Source organism: Epinephelus lanceolatus, chromosome 20, assembly GCF_041903045.1.
Source record: "Epinephelus lanceolatus isolate andai-2023 chromosome 20, ASM4190304v1, whole genome shotgun sequence".
Classification (NCBI taxonomy): domain Eukaryota; kingdom Metazoa; phylum Chordata; class Actinopteri; order Perciformes; family Serranidae; genus Epinephelus; species Epinephelus lanceolatus.
In genome coordinates this window covers 18,925,393-18,943,270 of record NC_135753.1, presented here as the reverse complement: position 1 = coordinate 18,943,270, position 17,878 = coordinate 18,925,393, and the positions used below count along the sequence as shown (strand labels likewise).

Sequence of the window (17,878 nt, the reverse complement as noted above, 5' to 3'; positions counted from 1 at the left end):
GTTGACAGCAAATGAAGGTCAAGGGTCACAAGAAGCTGAAAGCCAATCACAGGGAGCCACGCAAACCACACAAGAGGATCGCTCTCAATTGGAAGCAGCAGCATAATGTTGGATTATCAGTGAATACACGACACTAATATCTCTTCTCTGTACTTCTACAACGTCCATTCATCATGTGACAAACTCAGGTGCCAAAAATGGATGTTCATTAAATTGCCAACAGCTGTGAGGCTACTGCCGGAGACGTGTGTGCTGCGTAACAGACAAGCACACACAGACACCTCTGCTAAGTCAATTTCTACCTGAGAAGGGTTTAAATATATTTATCAGCAAACGATTACAGATCAAGACAGTTCAAATGTGCAAGAGACACGAGACAGCTGGGAGTAAGAAAAAACGAGGCTTTTTGTATCATCTGTAGCAGCCGTGTGTGTAGCGCTACAGAGCAGCTGTCTGGCTTGAAAACCAGAGTTTAGTCCCTACAACACCTCAGCTGATAGATGGTCTTCATTATCTCTTCCCTCCTCAGGGGAAGGAGCTCCGAATGTTCCTCTCTTGATCTTATCAGTCTCCTTTTATAGATCAATAACTTCCACTACACAATAGAACAATTAACTGAATCCTCTATTGCCTTTAATTGTGTTGTTACGCAGACCTGTCAGTAGATGGAAAATGATAAGAATACTGGGATGCATTTTTATATTCAGACTAATTTTATTAATTAGAGGAATGAATTATAATCTCGGAGGAAGTCAGTTGCAGGGAGACTCTAACAGCATTAAATAAATGTTTGCTGAGAATCAATTTCAAGCACCTTGAATTGATTGAACTAGTTTTGCCATTCTTCCAATTTGCAGTAAATGTGTTTGATTAGACTGTAACCTTGTCAGCTGGGTTTGCGGAAATGCTGTCTTTTAATTGGCATAATTAAAAAGGAATGTGGGAGAGAAGGCGAGTGTGCGTCAGGCAGCGGTGACTCAACTTGCACAATTTAAGGGAATGACGTTTGGATTTGCAGTGGGAAACGCAGAAGCACCCAGTGCTGGGTGCCAGCACCACTCAGCATCAATGCTGCATGCAGTAATGCTGGAAAGCCAAGCGCTCCAGACCATGAGGCACACAAGAGGGCCAAAATAAGACCCAGCAGCCAGTGAGCTTTACAGCTCGAATAAGCTCTTATGTGGGAAAAACAGTTCTGCATTCATCAAATTGTATCTGAGAAGAAAACTGGGTCAGATGGATAATAATGCAGAGGGTTTGGGTCTGTGTTTGCAAAGTGAAATATCCCCGGTTAGCTAACGGAGGCAACTTTTCTTTTTGCAAAATACTCCAAAGTCTAATATTTATTCCAAAGTTTAATATTTATACAAAGATAAATCTCTCTCTGTGCTAACTAATTATTCATTTAATTTTGTTGCTGTTGACACTACACACATGCTGCATAACTTTGACTCACAGCACATCTATAATACATACTTTCTAGGCACACATATCAATTTATAATGCGCCATGGATTATGTATGTTCACTCATGTTCATGAGTACATGAGTCTGTGTGTGTTGAGCGCGTGTTCCCACCAACCTGTGCTGCTCTGGATGGTTCTAACAGTGGTGGTGGTGCGCGGGGGTGAGTTGGTCCTTCTGATGGCCACCGTCACGCCTCCCTCCTCCTCTTCCTGCGAGCAGCCTTTCTCTATGGCACGCACGTAGCTGTGGCTCCGCATGCGGAAGCAGCCAGGCATGGGCAGGTCCAGTGCATCCACCGCCTGCGACTCCATCTCACTGAACACTGACTCACACACTGCCTCAATCTGCCCGTTCACCTCCACCTCGCTCACCTGTGAAAGAGGGGACACACGCAGACATACAGTACGTGCACGCAAACACCCAGACGATAAAACACACACAGGAGAGTGCACGCCCGAGCACAGGGGAGAAATCAAAATGCACAGGCGCACCCCAGTATAGTGCAAGACAAAGGAGAAGGGACAATATATTACAGAAGCAAAAGCCAGGGAAGCATCGCTTTGCTGTAAGACTCAATGTTACAGAGCTATTTCACTGATTAAAGTTTCGCCAAGCAGGAGTTTTATGTACAAACACACTTAAATCACAAATTGGGGGCTCCAAAAAAAGACAGTGTTCCCATAATTTGAGGCAGGCTGATTCAACATGTTTGCCAAAAATGAATTCTGTTGTCAAATACTGACACTCACGGAGAAATATCAAGTCTATGATTGGTCTTTTAAAGAAGAGCCTGAGACACCTCTTAATGACAAAAGTTATTTTGGCTGAAATCCATTAAGGAAAAGCGATCAAAATATGAATTTGAAGTGAACAATGTTCTCGGCGCAATTTAGTCTTCTTTGGTTAAGCATCACAGACGAGCCGAGCTGTTAAACATCAGCAAACTGTGTTCAGATTAAGTGCGCCATATAATTGCTGAGTATGTTAGTTCAAATTGGTCAATTATTACTTCCACACTGCCTTGTGAAGCTTTAAGCCATATATAGAAATTAACATGTACTTAAAAGTGGGAATGTATTCCAGAAAAATAGAAAAGTCCAAGGAGTGCAGAGGGGGAGGAATCACTGTAGGGTACAACTTCAAAGGGCTGCACAACAGAGTGAAATACTACAAGTGTTGTTATTAAAGGTGAGAATTAGTAAGTGTCAAAGCCAGGACTACTAAGAGTTGAGATGTGACTTGAAATCTATCTACACCTGCATCATCAGCTAATGCAGTTGGGGTTTCAGAACAGGAAGATCTAAAGGGAAAAGAAATAAAACTTGGAAAGCTCTTTCTACAGACTTGTGAGATGGGTGCAGATTGGGTTGTGTGAGGGTAGATAACACGAAGCTCCATTCCATTCTTTAAAGTTGCCCTTGTTCAGCCAGTCCAAAAATGTTGAGCAAACTGCCCAGTCACCAGAATAATATGTTGGCATTGTACATTTTTACAAACCACGGATATGTAACATTTGTTCGCTTCATATGTCTGATGTTGTTGGTGTGACACCTACGCCAGACCAACAAGAGTTCGGTAGATGTCCAGCCATGTTTGTAGTGAACAAAGAGGGTTTTTACAAAGCTGGTGTTTTTTTATCGAGAGTTTGGTAAGTGCCCAGTTTTTTTTGTGGGGACAAAAAGGGATGTTTATTGATGACAGTTCGGGACATGTCTAGCCATATTTGTTGGGGCAAAAAAAAATAATGTTTTTTATGAGAGTTTGGTCCATGTCCAGCCGTGTTTGTAGCGACCAAAGAGGGTATTTTTAAACAGGAGTTCGGTACATGTCCAGACTTATATGCAGTGACAAAAGCAGGTGTTCGTTAACAGATACTTTGGTACACATCCAGCTGTTTGTAGCAACAAAGCTGGTGTTTTTAAGACGAGTTAGGGAAGTGTCCAGTCTTTTTGGTGAGGACAAAAGTGGGTGGTTATTAATGGCAGTTTAGGACATGTCCAGCCATATTTGTAGGGACAAATCAGGTGTATTTTAAATGAGAGTTTGGTACATATCCAGCCATGTTTGTAGCGGCAAAAGTGACTGTTTTTAATGACGGTTCGGGACATGTCCAGCCATATTTGAAACAGCGAAAGCAGGTGTTTTTAACAAGTGTTTGGTACATGTCCATCTGTGTTTATAGCGACAAAAGCAGGTGGTTTTTGACGAGAGTGTGGACATATCCAGACATGTTTTAGTGACAATTTTAAGACAAAACACATTGATTTCCTTTTCCTAAACAAGTGGTTTTTATGCTGAAACGTAACCACGTTAACCGCAACGTTGTCACAACATAAAATTGAAACATAAGGATTCAACATATCCCATACATATAAATTGTATAAATGTAACATACAGTCAGGTCCATAATTATTTGGACAATGATACAGTTGTCGTCATTTTGGCTCTGTACACCACCACAATGGGTTTTAAATGAAACAATGAATACCTGCTTAAAGTGCAGACTCTCAGCTTTCATTTAAGGCTTTTTTCAAAAATGTAGTATGAACCGTGTAGGAATGACAACCATTTCTTCACACAGTCCCCCGACTTTAAGGGCTCATAAGTATTTGGACAAACTAACATAATCATCAATTAAACAGTCAGTTTTAATACTTGGTTGCAAATCCTTTACAGTCAATGACTGCCTGAAGTGTTGGACACATAGGTATCACCAGATGCTGGGCTTCTTCCCTGGTGATGCTCTGCCAGCCCTTTACTGCAGCCGTCTGCACTTCCTGCTTGTGTTTTGGGTGTTTTGCCCTCAGTTTTGGCTTCAGCAAGAGAAACGCATGCTCAGTTGGATTCAGGTCAGATGATATGATTTGGCCATTGCAGAACATTCCACTTCTTTGCCTTAAAAATGTCTTTGGTTGCTTTTGCAGTATGCTTCAGGTCAATGTCCATCTGCACTGTGAAGCATCATCCAATGAGTTTTGAAGCATTTGGTTGAATCTGAGCAGATAATGTAGCCCCAAACACTTCAGCTCTCATCCTGCTGCTCTTGTAAGCAAGACAAGACTTCACTAGAATAAATACAGAGGGTTTATCACAAGATGCAAACCATTGGTTAGCCTTAAAAATGGAAGGCCAGATTAGAGTTTGTCAAAAACCATCTAAAAAGCCTGTACAGGTGTGGAACAGCATACTATGGACAGATAAAACAAAGATCAGCTACCAGAATGATGGGAAGACAAGAGAAGGAAGAAGGGAAGGAACTGCTCATGATCCAAAGCACACCACCTCATCAGTGAAGCATGGTGGAGGTACTGTTATGTCATGGCCATGTATGGCTGCCAGTGGAACTGGTTCTCTTGTATTTATTGATGATGTGACTGCTGACAAGAGCAGCAGGATGAGAGCTGAAGTGTTTGGGGCACCATTATCTGCTCAGATTCAACTAAATGCTTCAAAACTCATTAGACGATGCTTCACAGTGCAGATGGACATTGACCTGAAGCATACGGCAAAAGCAACCAAAGACATTTTTAAGGCAAAGAAGTGGAATGTTCTGCAATGGCCAAGTCATATCATCTGACCTGAATCCAACTGAGCATGCGTTTCTCTTGCTGAAGCCAAAATTGAGGGCAAAACACCCAAAACACAAGCAGGAAGTACAGACGGCTGCAGTAAAGGGCTGGCAGAGCATCACCAGGGAAGAAGCCCAGCATCTGGTGATGCCTATGTGTCCAACACTTCAGGCAGTCATTGACTGTAAAGGATTTGCAACCAAGTATTAAAACTGACTGTTTAATTGATGATTATGTTAGTTTGTCCAAATACTTATGAGCCCTTAAAGTTGGGGGACTGTGTGAAGAAATGGTTGTAATTCCTACACGGTTCATACTACATTTTTGAAAAAAGCCTTAAATGAAAGCTGAGAGTCTGCACTTTAAGCAGGTATTCATTGTTTCATTTAAAACCCATTGTGGTGGTGTACAGAGCCAAAATGATGACAACTGTATCATTGTCCAAATAATTATGGACCTGACTGTATTGTCGTGCTTTGGGCTTCCAAAGTAAGCTAGACTACTCTGTCTGGAGGTGCATGGGTGGAAATCACTTCACACAACAAGGAATCTTCCATTTCTGTACTTTACTTAAGTTCGGCAGGTGAGTACTGAACACACAGCCTTTTGAATCAGTAAAGTCAACTCTGTTGGGGTGCAGTCTCTAGCTCGGTAACAGAACAGCAAGCTAGCGCTGTCCATGCAATGAGCTGCGAGCACCGTTCAACCTTTACTGACTCCTGCTAAAACTTGCTATCTTCATACATAATGTTTTCATGTCAGCTAACTAATCAAAATGTTACATCTAGCAACAAAGGAAAACATTTGTAAGGAAAGAGAGAAGGCACAAACCTAACTATTGTAAACTGTCTTCTGTGATTTGCAGAAACGTCCAATGCTAACATTTATTCTGGTGATTGTGCTGGAACAAAACATAGGAATGGGATGTGGCGAGGGACTACGGCGATTGGTTTGGGTGTTTTGTCAGTGAAGAAAGCATACAGTCAGACAAGTGTGAGTATACACTGTAGAGCTTGGAGTCAGAAAGGTTTGTGGACCTCGATTCAATCCACTGATGTTAAGCCTCTGTTTTGTGTGTGTCAGTTCACACTCAATGTGCATATGTGTCAAATATGAGGGTGAGTGAGTGAGATAGAGAGCATACCAGCACCTCTTTTATTCAGTGGCATTTTTGTAGATGCCAGGTCCAGTGTGTCATTCTCCTCTGGGCCTGCTCCCTGCCAGGACTTGAAGGGACGTCTCAAGGGTCCATCATTCAGCCGGTGAGGCAAAGTGTTGCCCCTGGGCTTTGGATGGGAGTACATATCCCCGTTACCCCAGGCAAAAAGGTAAGCTAAGCTCCCCTGTCACTCCAAATAATGTAGAGTTTGAAGTTGTGCCCAAAATCCAAAATGACTAACATCTTATTTTGCAGCAGCTGTGACAATAACAGACCTTCACTGTTGAGTTTTTCCTGGCCAATTCTTCAATATTTCAAAAACTATCAAATCAAGGCAAACACCTATCATCATTTGGAACCAATCCCAATCTCAATTATTCATAAAATTCCTATGGCTGCATTTTAATTCTTGTTTTTCATCTCTTACATAGCAGATGCCAAATTGAAGAGAACATTTTTAGCCTGTCATTTTGCATCACAAAGTATTCCAAGGCAGAGGGAGCATATTAGGGTAAAGGATTGTGGTGGGGGGTTCTGCATGGTAATTAGCTAATCTGAATACGCCTGTAATCATCTGAGCTCCAGAAAACAGCACGCAGACGTATACACTAATTGGGAGATTGGGGGTTTTCATACTTTTTATACTTTGCCGGATGGTGACCTGATTGTTAATTCAGGCCTTAGGATGGCTACGGATGGGATTTCCTCCCCCCTGCACGACCTTATTGGACATAGCAGTGGAGGTACAGGGGGTGTAAGGTCTGACGGCAGAGAGGCAAGGGCCCCTGGGTGCCACTAACCTGGCTGATGGTGCTCATGGCTCTCATGTAGCTCTCGTTTCGCGAGCGGAATTTAGGCGAGGCCAGCAGCCCTGCCGGGTCCAAGCTGTCCAGACTCCTATTGATGGAAACCTCACTCACCGCCCGCAGGTAGCTGTGACTCCGGATCTGCAGCTTGGGCGAGTGCTCTGTGGAGATCCTGCCACGAGAGAGGGAAGGAGGGACAAGAACAGAAGGAAAAAGTCAAAGCAGGAAAAAAGAGAGCTTAGCAAGATAGAGGCGGAAAAGGAGCAAGGGAAACAGAGGGAGAGATAAAGTGATGAAAAGAGAGGGAGAGAAGATATTAGCAAAGTGCCTTGCAGTGTGTATGAACCCGAAGATACGGATCAATCCACAATTGCTTCAGGAGACACCCTTATCTAATCAACAAGCGCAGTACTATTGAGAAACACTCGCAGTAGCTTAGGCAGTGTGTCCTTGAAGCACCTTGTAAGCACGCTCTAAAACACTTAACAGTGAGAACACTCACATAGTATGTCAGAGGAGGGAAGAGGAACTGTGTGTGTGTCTGTGAGGCATTCTTAATCTAACGACTCTCACACAAAAACAGATGTAACAGACACATAAGCAACATGCAGACACACACACATGCACAAACACATCCCCATCTCCGAGGAAGATGAGTAGGTGTCTCATTAGCTCTCACCTGCCTCCAATCTGATCGCTCAGCATGCATCACGCCTATGTGCCTGTACGTGTGTACATGTGAGAAAGTGTGTGTGTGTGTGTGTGTGTGTGTGTGTGTGTGCGTGGAGGTCACGTAGCAGTTGGATGCCAGCTAAACAATTCATTAATCAGGGGAAATGAAACCTAAAAAGCTGACTCGCTTTCCTCTTGATGAACATCGTGGCCTACTAAACCAACTTCCAGAAAACAAAGTGCACAGAGAGAAATGATTACAACACAGATTAGAAAATCTACTCTTAAATCAACTGTGAGAAGTAGGAACCAATATCCCCTTTATTTCACATGCTGTCTCTTATGTCCACTAGGGAGTGTATAAAAATTCACACACACACACACACACACACACACACACACACACACACATACTCTACACATACACACAGCTCTTATGACCCTCTGCCGGTCAGGTCAACTTTAATTATGTATTTTCTTCTTAAAATAGAGCACGGTAGCCACAGCAAAGCAAACTAGATTACTCATTCTTGGATGGAAGAATAGAGGGAAGAGGACAATGGAGAGATACAGAGTAATGAAAGGACAGATGAGCTATTAAGATGGGAATAAAGGTGATGATGAGTTATTAATTTTAAAATACATCTTTATGTAACCAAGCCTTTCTTCAGGCTTTATAAATATGGAGCAAAATCTACTGAAAGTTACTGTATCAAAGCCACTGAGTAGAGTCTGACTGCAGCCGCGGTCCTGATGCGTGTGACAGGAACGCGCACAAAAATCATTTGTTTAGGAGGGACATGAACACCCTGTAGCTACTGACTGCCTGTTTTTTTTTTTTTCTTTTTGGCTGCACGGTAAAGACTGCTATATACAATGGTGCAGGAATGAGTCCTAAAACCTGGAAATGAGTTAGCATTTTACTACTCACGGCTCCCTCGTCTCAAAGTCAGTGGGTTTGTTGAATGGGTTTTTGGTTAGATGCCTGAAATAAGGTCTGTGGCAAACACAAGCTGAAGAGACTGTCACGTTTTGTGCTACGACATAAAATACGTCAGTAAATACCCCACCTTTAAATTTTGAAGCTTTTACGTCTCTTAAAAAGAAGGTTGCTAAAATGTGGCTAAATGAAACTAAAGAACATCATCATAGCAAACACGGCTTTACAGCTTTATTGTGATGGTGATGTTAAGTTTTGCAATGGTGGTGTAGTACGTTTAGAAGAAGAGGAAGATAGACTTTATGAATCCCTGAGAGGAAGTTCATTTTTTTCACTCTGTTATCACATAGACACAGGCCTGAAATACACACACATGCACAAACAGGACCTATACATGCATTAAATGGAGAGATGTCAGAGCACCAACACAAAGAGCTGTATTTGGTCCGAATAAGAACTTGATCCATCGACCCTCCAGTTCCTAATCCAAGTCTTCATGGACTGAGCTAACATTACATTAGCTAGTGTTAGCTTTTTACTTCTGGCGATTTATTTTATGCTCCAAAGATCATAAATGTGGCACTCATTTGTGAAGATTATCTTGCTGAACAAAACATGTAGGCTTCGTATCTTAAAGGTATAATACGTAGTTTTTCCACATAAAAATTCTCTAAAAGTCTCTAAAAACGACTAAACCAATATTATATATTTTGTTTAGTTGTGTACTTTGATTATCAGAAATGTGTCCAACAATTTTTCAAACCCATAGCCATTAAATGAAGGAGAAGAAGAAGAAGCAGACCGGATGAGACGTCAGAGAATGAACGTTGCTGTTGCTAGGCTAAGCTAACTCGTCATGGATCATGATTATGCATTGACGGTTGCTGCACCTTCTGACACCGAAGCTGTCCCGGTAAACAAGCCGGTAAAACGGAAACGTGCGGGTCAACCAAGCGATTCCAGAAGAATTTGGGATAAGAAGAGAGCTACATCAAGGATAAATATTGGTGTGGCCTTTCCGAGATGGAGAGAGTTTCATGAAAATCTAGGACTACAATTCAACGCCGAACTCGCGTGTGTTCTACTAGACAGGTAAGCAAACATCTGGCTGATGTTATCGAAATATTAATCATTTCCACCAGTGTATTGTAAGCACTACTGCCTGCCGGGGCACCAGCGCTCCGGCCAGCGGCCTCCGCTGCGGAGCGGTTTCTATAATGCTGACGCCGGTAAATGAACTGCATTTATAAAAGAGGCAGAGGAATAGCTAAACATAAGACATGCTGAGCAAGAGAGAGCAGCAGAGAAGGAGAAGCCATCGCTAACTGTAAAGCTAAGTAACTAGCAGTTTGCTCAAATAACTAGCAGATTGCTAACCGCTCAGCTAAAGTAAGTAGCATTTCTGAATAGAGTGTAAATAACTGTTTATAACGGTTTCACGGAGTGAGGAACGTCAGATCTCTATCTGTTATATGACTACAACTCCCATGATCCCACACTACTTTGTGACGTCATCCAACTCCGTCTTCTGTTATTGTTTTGGTTTGAGACCCCTAGCAGCAGAAAATTACATATTGCATGTTTAAAGTCATGTTTGTCACAGAGCTTATCTTCTGTCGTAATCCAAAATCCAAAGCAAAAATTCCATTGGCTTTCTGGATAGGTGACCAGGTCGATGTTATCTTCTGTGTCAGCTTACAAAAAAAACGTCATTCCTGCAGCACTCGATTGTCCTGTTCATGAAATTCTGAAATCATTCAAGTATTATTTGTGACTTCAATCAAAAAATGGGGCAAACTAATTATTGTGTCGTGTTACATTAACATAAGTCATTTGTATGAACTCGAGCTCTTGCTAGCTAGCTTCCTGCAAGCAATGCAGCCATGATGCTAATAATGTAATGGTGGTAGCAGTCATTTAGTGCTAGCTTGCAAGTTGCATCCCCAGCCCCCACATGGGTGATTGATTTCACCAGTAGACATGGAATCCTGCTTGAACAGAAACAATATTTTTGTTGAGAACTCCTGCCTGGGTTTCTCTGAATGCAAAACTAACCTTATGACTCCTAATGACGAATGTCCATATGAGCAGATGTCTATTCCAAGAGTTCTTCTGTCCAACGACCCAATCGAACATTCATCTTCTCGTAAAGCCAGTAGTCTATGGGCAATCCTGTCGTGCATGTCAGGAATGCCCCACCGCTGCTGCTATCAGACCTGTCTTAAAAGTCTAGGGTGTAGGATTTAATGGCATCTAGCAGCTGATGGTACAGATTGCAACCAACTAAATCGCAAATAGCCGGTTTTTGGTTTGTCTGTTCTGACCTACTGCACAACGATATGGCGAGCTTTAGATTTCAGGTGATTATACACTAAAGAAAAACATTCTGTGAACATTTCCCCCTAAATCCTACACGCTGGACATTCAGTGGTTACTCATGCTTGCCAGTTTGTTTTATTGACTCAGTTCGTTCTTGTTTAGTCTGAGGATTCCCCTCAAAACGGTCTGTAGAAACTCTGTTTTTAACACACATTTAATACATTGTGTCACACTCTGCAAGTGAGAAATGAGAAGGTACATTTTCAACCCAAGGAACAAAAATAAATCAAATTGTACATCTTAAACCTTGGAGATTTGTATGAATCATCCATATCAGCCGTCTGCAGTCTGTGACTGTGCATAATACACAGAGGAATCAAGTAAGAATCTACCCACACCATTATCTCTATCCACATCTCCACTTGATTTCCCTGTGGGACTGATTATCGGCAGAACCAATGATGTCTTTTGTGGCAACCTGAATGGCAGATCTAGCCGGTAATCAGTACCACCTAAGGGAGGAAGTTCAGCCTGTCCCAGGGTGTCCCTCTATGGAACAAGTGACATTAATGAACACATGTTCCTCTGCCAGTCAAGGATCACGGCTAACTAAAGCCGTGTCTTGATTTCAGCAGCATTAGAGAGTATTCATGTATTCCTGGATCTGTGTTTTTTTCTTCCCCATCCTCTCCATCATCTCACTTTGTCCCCTCGCTTGCCTCACCTTGTCTTTCCTGTCAGTCTGTCTTCCTCCTGTTTCCTCATTTGAGAAGTTTTCTCTGCCCAGCTTCCCTATCCTCCATTTCCCATTACCTTGTCCTCTCCCTACTTTCTGTTGGTCACTGTCTGAGTAAAAGTCTTCAGAGTGATGACTGAGCTTAGAAGGACAGAAAGACAGAAATGTGATTACTGCAACCCATTATTCAGGATGTCTGTTCTCGCTGAGACATTAAAAAAATAAACACGATAAAATCTAGGCCAGGAATAAATGAATTTGCAGCAAAAAGAAAGACGACTGTTAGTGACTGAGGGAGACAAGAAAGGATGTCATTTTCTCCTGAGCTTGTTTGTCTGCCAGGAATAATCCCAGCTGTTTAAATGCATGCTTTATCTGAGCGCTGTGTGCTTTAATAAGGAGGAAGGTTAGCACTGGGCGAGAGTAAACAAATCTCACAACTTCTCAGGAGCAATTTCTCACTAGTCAAGGACACAATGGTCACAGAATGGGCTCCGAAACATATGGAACAACAAAGCTGATTATTGAATCATCGCGGAGTGTAACACAGGCTTGTGCCAGCTCCCAAATGCACAGTGTGAAAACAAGACGTCAGCTGCTCCCTCCTCGGTCTCTATCTCCAACGTGCAGCACTGCAGCTTGGTTTGTTCCACTGGGTTCCATCAGATGATGATGGCAATCCCCGGGCCAAATTCAAGTCATTAGTGGGCCCCAAGCTGCGCCACTTGCACTTACATAAGCTTGTGTGTGTGTGTGTGTGTGTGTGTGTGTGTGCGTGCTTGTGTTTGTGCAACCAGTAACAATGACTGAGCACCCACTGGTGTTCTTCTCATCTCTGTATATTACACAGCTAATCATTCACAGCCCTGTGCTGCAACATGACATGTGTCCCCCAATTCTTTCAGTTATGAGGTCGCATAATGGGAAATATTTTCATCAGGTATGAATTAATATTATATTACAACAGTTAGTGAAAGGACATACCGTAATACTTCAATTAAAAGCCTAGTCCCAATTAAACGCCCAGTCTCTTTTACTAGCCAGGTATAGCTACACATTTTGACAAATAAAGGCCTGTCTTAATTAGAGGCCAGGGGACTCATTTATAAAACAGTGCTTAGGATTCTTACTAAAAGTCGACATGTGCCCAAAAGCTGAAAATGGCGTGCGCCAAAAATTAATCTGATTTATAAAACCGTGCGCATGCACACTTGGACGCAATGTTCTCTTTATAAATCACAGACCTCCTGGAGTTGTGCGCACCCAGATCCGCCTCATATTCCGCCCTCTACACGCCCTAGTTCAACCATAAATGGTCATGCAAATCACCTCATGAATGCGATCTGCATATAAATAAGCAGGCATGCGAGTGTTCTCTCGTTGAGAGTCACGGCGACAGGTGTGAGAAACAAACCAAAAAACGGAATTTCTCCGAGACTGAGCTCGAGACCCTTTAATGGGAGGTGGAGGACTGAAGAAAGATTTTATTTGGTGGCCACAGAAGCGGGATCACTAATAAAAGAAAGCGAAAATAAGTGGCAACACATCAGCGCTGCTGATGCTGTCAGCTGTGTCTGTGGGACTGCACGGACAGTGCCATCTTGCGCAATTACGCATGAGGGTCACTGCAATATTTATATGTTTATGGCAATTAGTCTATCAGACACTCGGCCTGAATTACAGCATGAACCAGTGGTATCCCTGTCCCAAAATACAACGTGTAATTTGAAATACAATTCAAAGATGAAAGTGTAATAGGCGAACACGTTTCTTCATGCCGGTTTTGTCATGAACAGCACATGTCTAAGTAGCGCTGATGAAATGAGTGTAACGGTTGTGCTTAATGGCTGTATTTCGAGACATGATAAATGCACTGGAAATATTCAGCTAAATAAATAAATATATTCCTTGCAGTCGCGCCATCCTCTCCCCCTCCTGCGCTCACAGGGTGGACAATGAGACGTTAGAGGCAGTGCGGATTAAATACGTATTTAGAAAGAATTTCAAAGACTCCCGGCCTGAATTCAATAAAAATCTGACTCCACTTCTCCACCTCGCCGTCTTCCATGTCTTCTGAAACTTGAATAGTCTATTCTTTCAGAAAGAGACACAAAGTCAGTGAGCTCTTTGTGTTGTGGTGCAACTTAACACATGTGGACTGAATTCTGGTGAATACAGTCAGTTTGATGTGTTTCAAGACTTTGCCAAGTCTGAAATATTCTTGATAGACTGAATACTTTATGAGCTCACATGTCAGAAACGTGGCTGAGCAGAGAATGCCTTATGCAACAAGGAACAACTTCATGAAAATCTTTAAGTAATGAAGCTTGGCTTTTAACCTCAGCTCTTTCAAAAAGAAAAGAGAAAATGTCCTTCGCATGTTCCCACTCCCACTGCTTTTCTTGAGAACATGGCATTAATTTTTGAAGAGCCTTCAGTACATGAACGGGCATCATGTATTTTCAATTAAGTCTCAGTCTCAGTCTGTTCTATGTCTGTCACTGCAGAGATAGAGGCCAGCTATGAAGATAGAAGTGTGTATCTGACTTGTAAACACCGAACAGGTAATTAAGCTGCGGCCACTGAGAGTCAGGGACTCGCACATAAGCCAGACTGCTGCCAGGCAGACGCTGGAGTAACACTGGCTGCCTTCATCTCCTTCTGTTTGTCGACTTTCTCTTCTCCTTTAATTCTCCTTATCTCTCCCATCTGTTTCTCAGAAACTGCACAGTATGACTGTGGTGAACACTTGAACATAATGTTCAGAGGCATGTACTGTATACTCCCTCAAACTAGACACACAGGCAGGCAGTTACATCATGCATGAACACACATCAATACTAAGATGAGTCAGTTAAGTGATAAGGTAGATGACAGAAAATGAACAACACTTTTGCAAATCATTTTTTAAGAAAAATTGACAAGGCTGTGTTATATATTTGTAAATTCCATATTTCTGTATTTTGGTCTATTGGCTAGAGAAAAAAAAGCTATTTGAAGGCCAGAGATATACTTGCTTTTAACTATGTGCTTGTGTGTGCTTGATGGCTGTCACACATATGCTGTGTCTGTTTGGAGTACTGGTTGTGCACGCCCTTAGAAAGCAAGATGCAATATGCACATGAACAGTAGGGGCAGTGTAACATACACTGTCACTATTGTCACAACGTGTTTGATTTAGGGGCCTTTTAGGGTGCTTTCACACCTGCCCTGTTTAGTCTGTTCAATTGAACTTAGGTTCCTTTGCCCCTAAGTGCGGTTCATTTGGGCAGGTATGAACACAGCAATCGCACTCAGGTGTGCACCAAAACAACCGGACTGAGACCTTCTTGAAGAGGTGGTCTCGGTCCAGTTACAAACAAACTCTGGTGCAGTTCATTTGTGGTGAGAATGTGTTCCGACCTCGATCTGAACCAACTGCAGTCACATGACACATTGTTTGGGTTAAACATGAGCATGTTACAGTCCTGGAGGATTATTAATGTGCGCCTCCTCCTGTACTACCTTAATATGCACATTCAGCACATCCAATGCATCAAAACATTGTTTTCTAGTTGGAGCCGCGCCTCGTTTTCAAACTGTATGGTTTGACTAAAATGAACAATGACAGCAATATAGTCCACGATGACCAGCGCTAAAATCAACCTGCGTAGTTGTCCCTCCACTGTGACATTAGAAAGTGTCACATTTATCTTGCAAGTGTACTCTTACTTACTTCCTGGATTTTTCCCTCATGGAAATTCTCACCAATCAAGAGCAGCTTTCTAGCGCTAGGGATTTTATCTTGTCCGTTTGTAAATGCTGCTGTGAGAACACGAACCAACTCTAGGCAATTATGCAGCTTTGTAACAAAATTAGTCCCTGATTCAGTCTGGTAGCACCCTTACATACCATCTCACAGAGCGTCGGCATGTTTTTACATATTGCAAATCTTTTAGTTCTCTGAGTTCTCTGGTGTGCCCTCAAGTGGACTCCTCAAGTGTAGTACAAAGGAAAGAAACATTCAGATCGCAGTCGATTGTCGACAGGAATGCGTGGTTAAAATTAAGCGTCCAGCCCAAGACCTCATCTTAGGCTCTGGGGAACTATATTTCCCTTTCTGACATTTCTAATGAATAAAAACAAATATTACACAGCATAACGGGCCTAACACACACTTACTTGAGTGTGGTCATCTCTGTGAGGGACGGCTGTGTGGCCTTCAGGTAGCTGGCTCGCCGCGCCTGAACTTTGGGTGAAGGTTTCGGGCTGCAGTCCGAGTCGCCGCTGTCTTCCTCTGCCATGGCCTTGATGTAGCTGCCACTGCGCATCCGCCGGCATGGGATCTCATCATCTTTCCCCAGCGGAGAGAAACCGCTCCAGTCATCCTGAGGCACCTGTAAAGATGAGGTGAGATAAGGTAAAGAGGGAGCGAACACAGGTCACCTTCCAGACATGCGAGCTCATACAGATGCATCTAGACATGAATAGAAAGAAGGCTGCAACATTTTCTACACTCCTGAAATGAATACCTGGATCACACAGTGCCTTGAAAGACTCAATAGTTACAGTATCAACTCAGGGTCCGGCTTGATCGTACCATAAGCTTGTGAATGCCAGAGGCCTTCCTTAGTGTGTCCTGTGATGCATGCAGCATATCAAGAGCAAGGTATTAATTGTTTTGACAAAACGTTGCAGTGCCCTGGCCTCTGCCTGCTCTCCTGACTTTTCACACACACTAATGAAGGTAAAAATAAAAGGAGGCAAAGCTATCTCCCATCTCTAATCTAAAAGAGAGAGGGAGTCAAAGACAGCAGACATGGGGAGAGAGGGAAAACAAAGGGGGTTTTGTTCGGCATAACCACTGCAGTCCCAATGTGAGTGGCTGTTAGGGCACCAGCTCTGAAGTGAAAGAAATGAGATACAGAGCGAGAATCATTCAACAGACTGGTGCGTAACTAGGAGACCAAGCTGACTTTGATGTCAGGGGCAACTACAGACTGTGCTAACACCTTGGGAAAGGCTGCGTCTGTGATGATGTCAAAAGAATTACTAAGACAAAGTAATGAAAAAAACGAAATGAAGTCACATTTTTTTAAATCCCATTTACCTCACAGTATAGTGCAGCTTATTTGAAATGTTCTGAGAGTGTTGCACAAATGCATGAAAAGGTACAGAATTCATTTGCACACGTGAACATAATATGAAGCAAATAGCACTTCTTGTTTTAAGGATTCAAACAACGTCTGCAGACTAACTTGCTCTCCTTGAAAGCCCGTTTTTCCCTTCCGTCTCCCTTTCAAGACAAAAAAAAAAAAAAAGGCGATGGCTCTTTTAGGCTGGGAGAAATGTTGCCGTACTGCAGTGACAACATCCTTCCTTGATCTACTCACTCAGTTTTCCCGGCTGTTAAAATGCAAGGCCACACAGAAGTTTCTCTCTGTCTTTTATGCTCACTTCTCACTCTCGCTTTCTGCCTTTTACTTTTCCCATTCACGCCCTCCTCTGTTGCCCTCTCTGTTGGTCCTTTTCCTACAGTGCACACACACACCGATGCCCTCCATTCTCCCTGCCTTGTCTCTCCATTTCTCGTTTCTGCCTTATATTTGAAGCTCACCCCGGTGTGAGGAAATGCATGCAATCTGAAACGCTTTTATCTTTTCCAAAACAGAAATAAAACAGAAGCAGGATTGGCTGGGCTGACGTTTCTGCATGTGTGTGTGTCCCTGTGTGTTTGTGTGTGTGACTTCTATCTCTCTCTCTGCTCACTTCTGGCTCTCTCCGATCTCACAGCAGCACCCTAATAATACGATATACTCATGTTCACACACAACACTGCTATGACCACCACCAGTGCAGTCTGCACATGTGTAGTTTCAAGTGACAATTTGCCATTTATGCTCTGAAAACAGATTTAAAATGGTGTGCCTGGTCGGCTTTCCTATCTTTGTATAGAGCAAAAAATGGATGCTGGTTCAGGATGATGGTACCAACACCTTTTCACTCCCAACTTGTCAAATGCCAGCGCTTGATCAGTGGCCCTACGCATCAAAATATGACACACTAGGTACCCCTCCTGCATTAGATTTGGACACACAGGGACGGCATTTCAATTTACGCTCTTTACATGCATTAAGTCTTTTCAAAATACACCTCCATTCTAACAGGGAATGTACAGTTTTTGCCTCTTTTCTCTTTTCAATATAAACTTAGAAGGTAGGTAAAACGCTTT

At 42.7% G+C, this 17,878-nt stretch overlaps 1 protein-coding gene across 3 annotated transcripts in view; it reads right to left on the bottom strand.

The window, feature by feature from the left end:
* dlgap1b (discs, large (Drosophila) homolog-associated protein 1b) overlaps positions 1–17,878 on the bottom strand; it is a 119,420-nt gene that overhangs the window by 39,323 nt on the left and 62,219 nt on the right. For 2 of the 3 annotated variants that reach the window (XM_033638927.2, XM_033638929.2), the window contains exons 4-6: positions 15,829–16,043; positions 6,995–7,172; positions 1,582–1,837 (exon numbers count right to left, since the gene is read on the bottom strand). In XM_033638927.2, coding sequence (XP_033494818.1) covers positions 1,582–1,837; positions 6,995–7,172; positions 15,829–16,043 — 649 coding nt within the window. The remainder of the gene's footprint in view (positions 1–1,581; positions 1,838–6,994; positions 7,173–15,828; positions 16,044–17,878) is intronic. The other variant, XM_033638928.2, reaches the window with a different exon arrangement.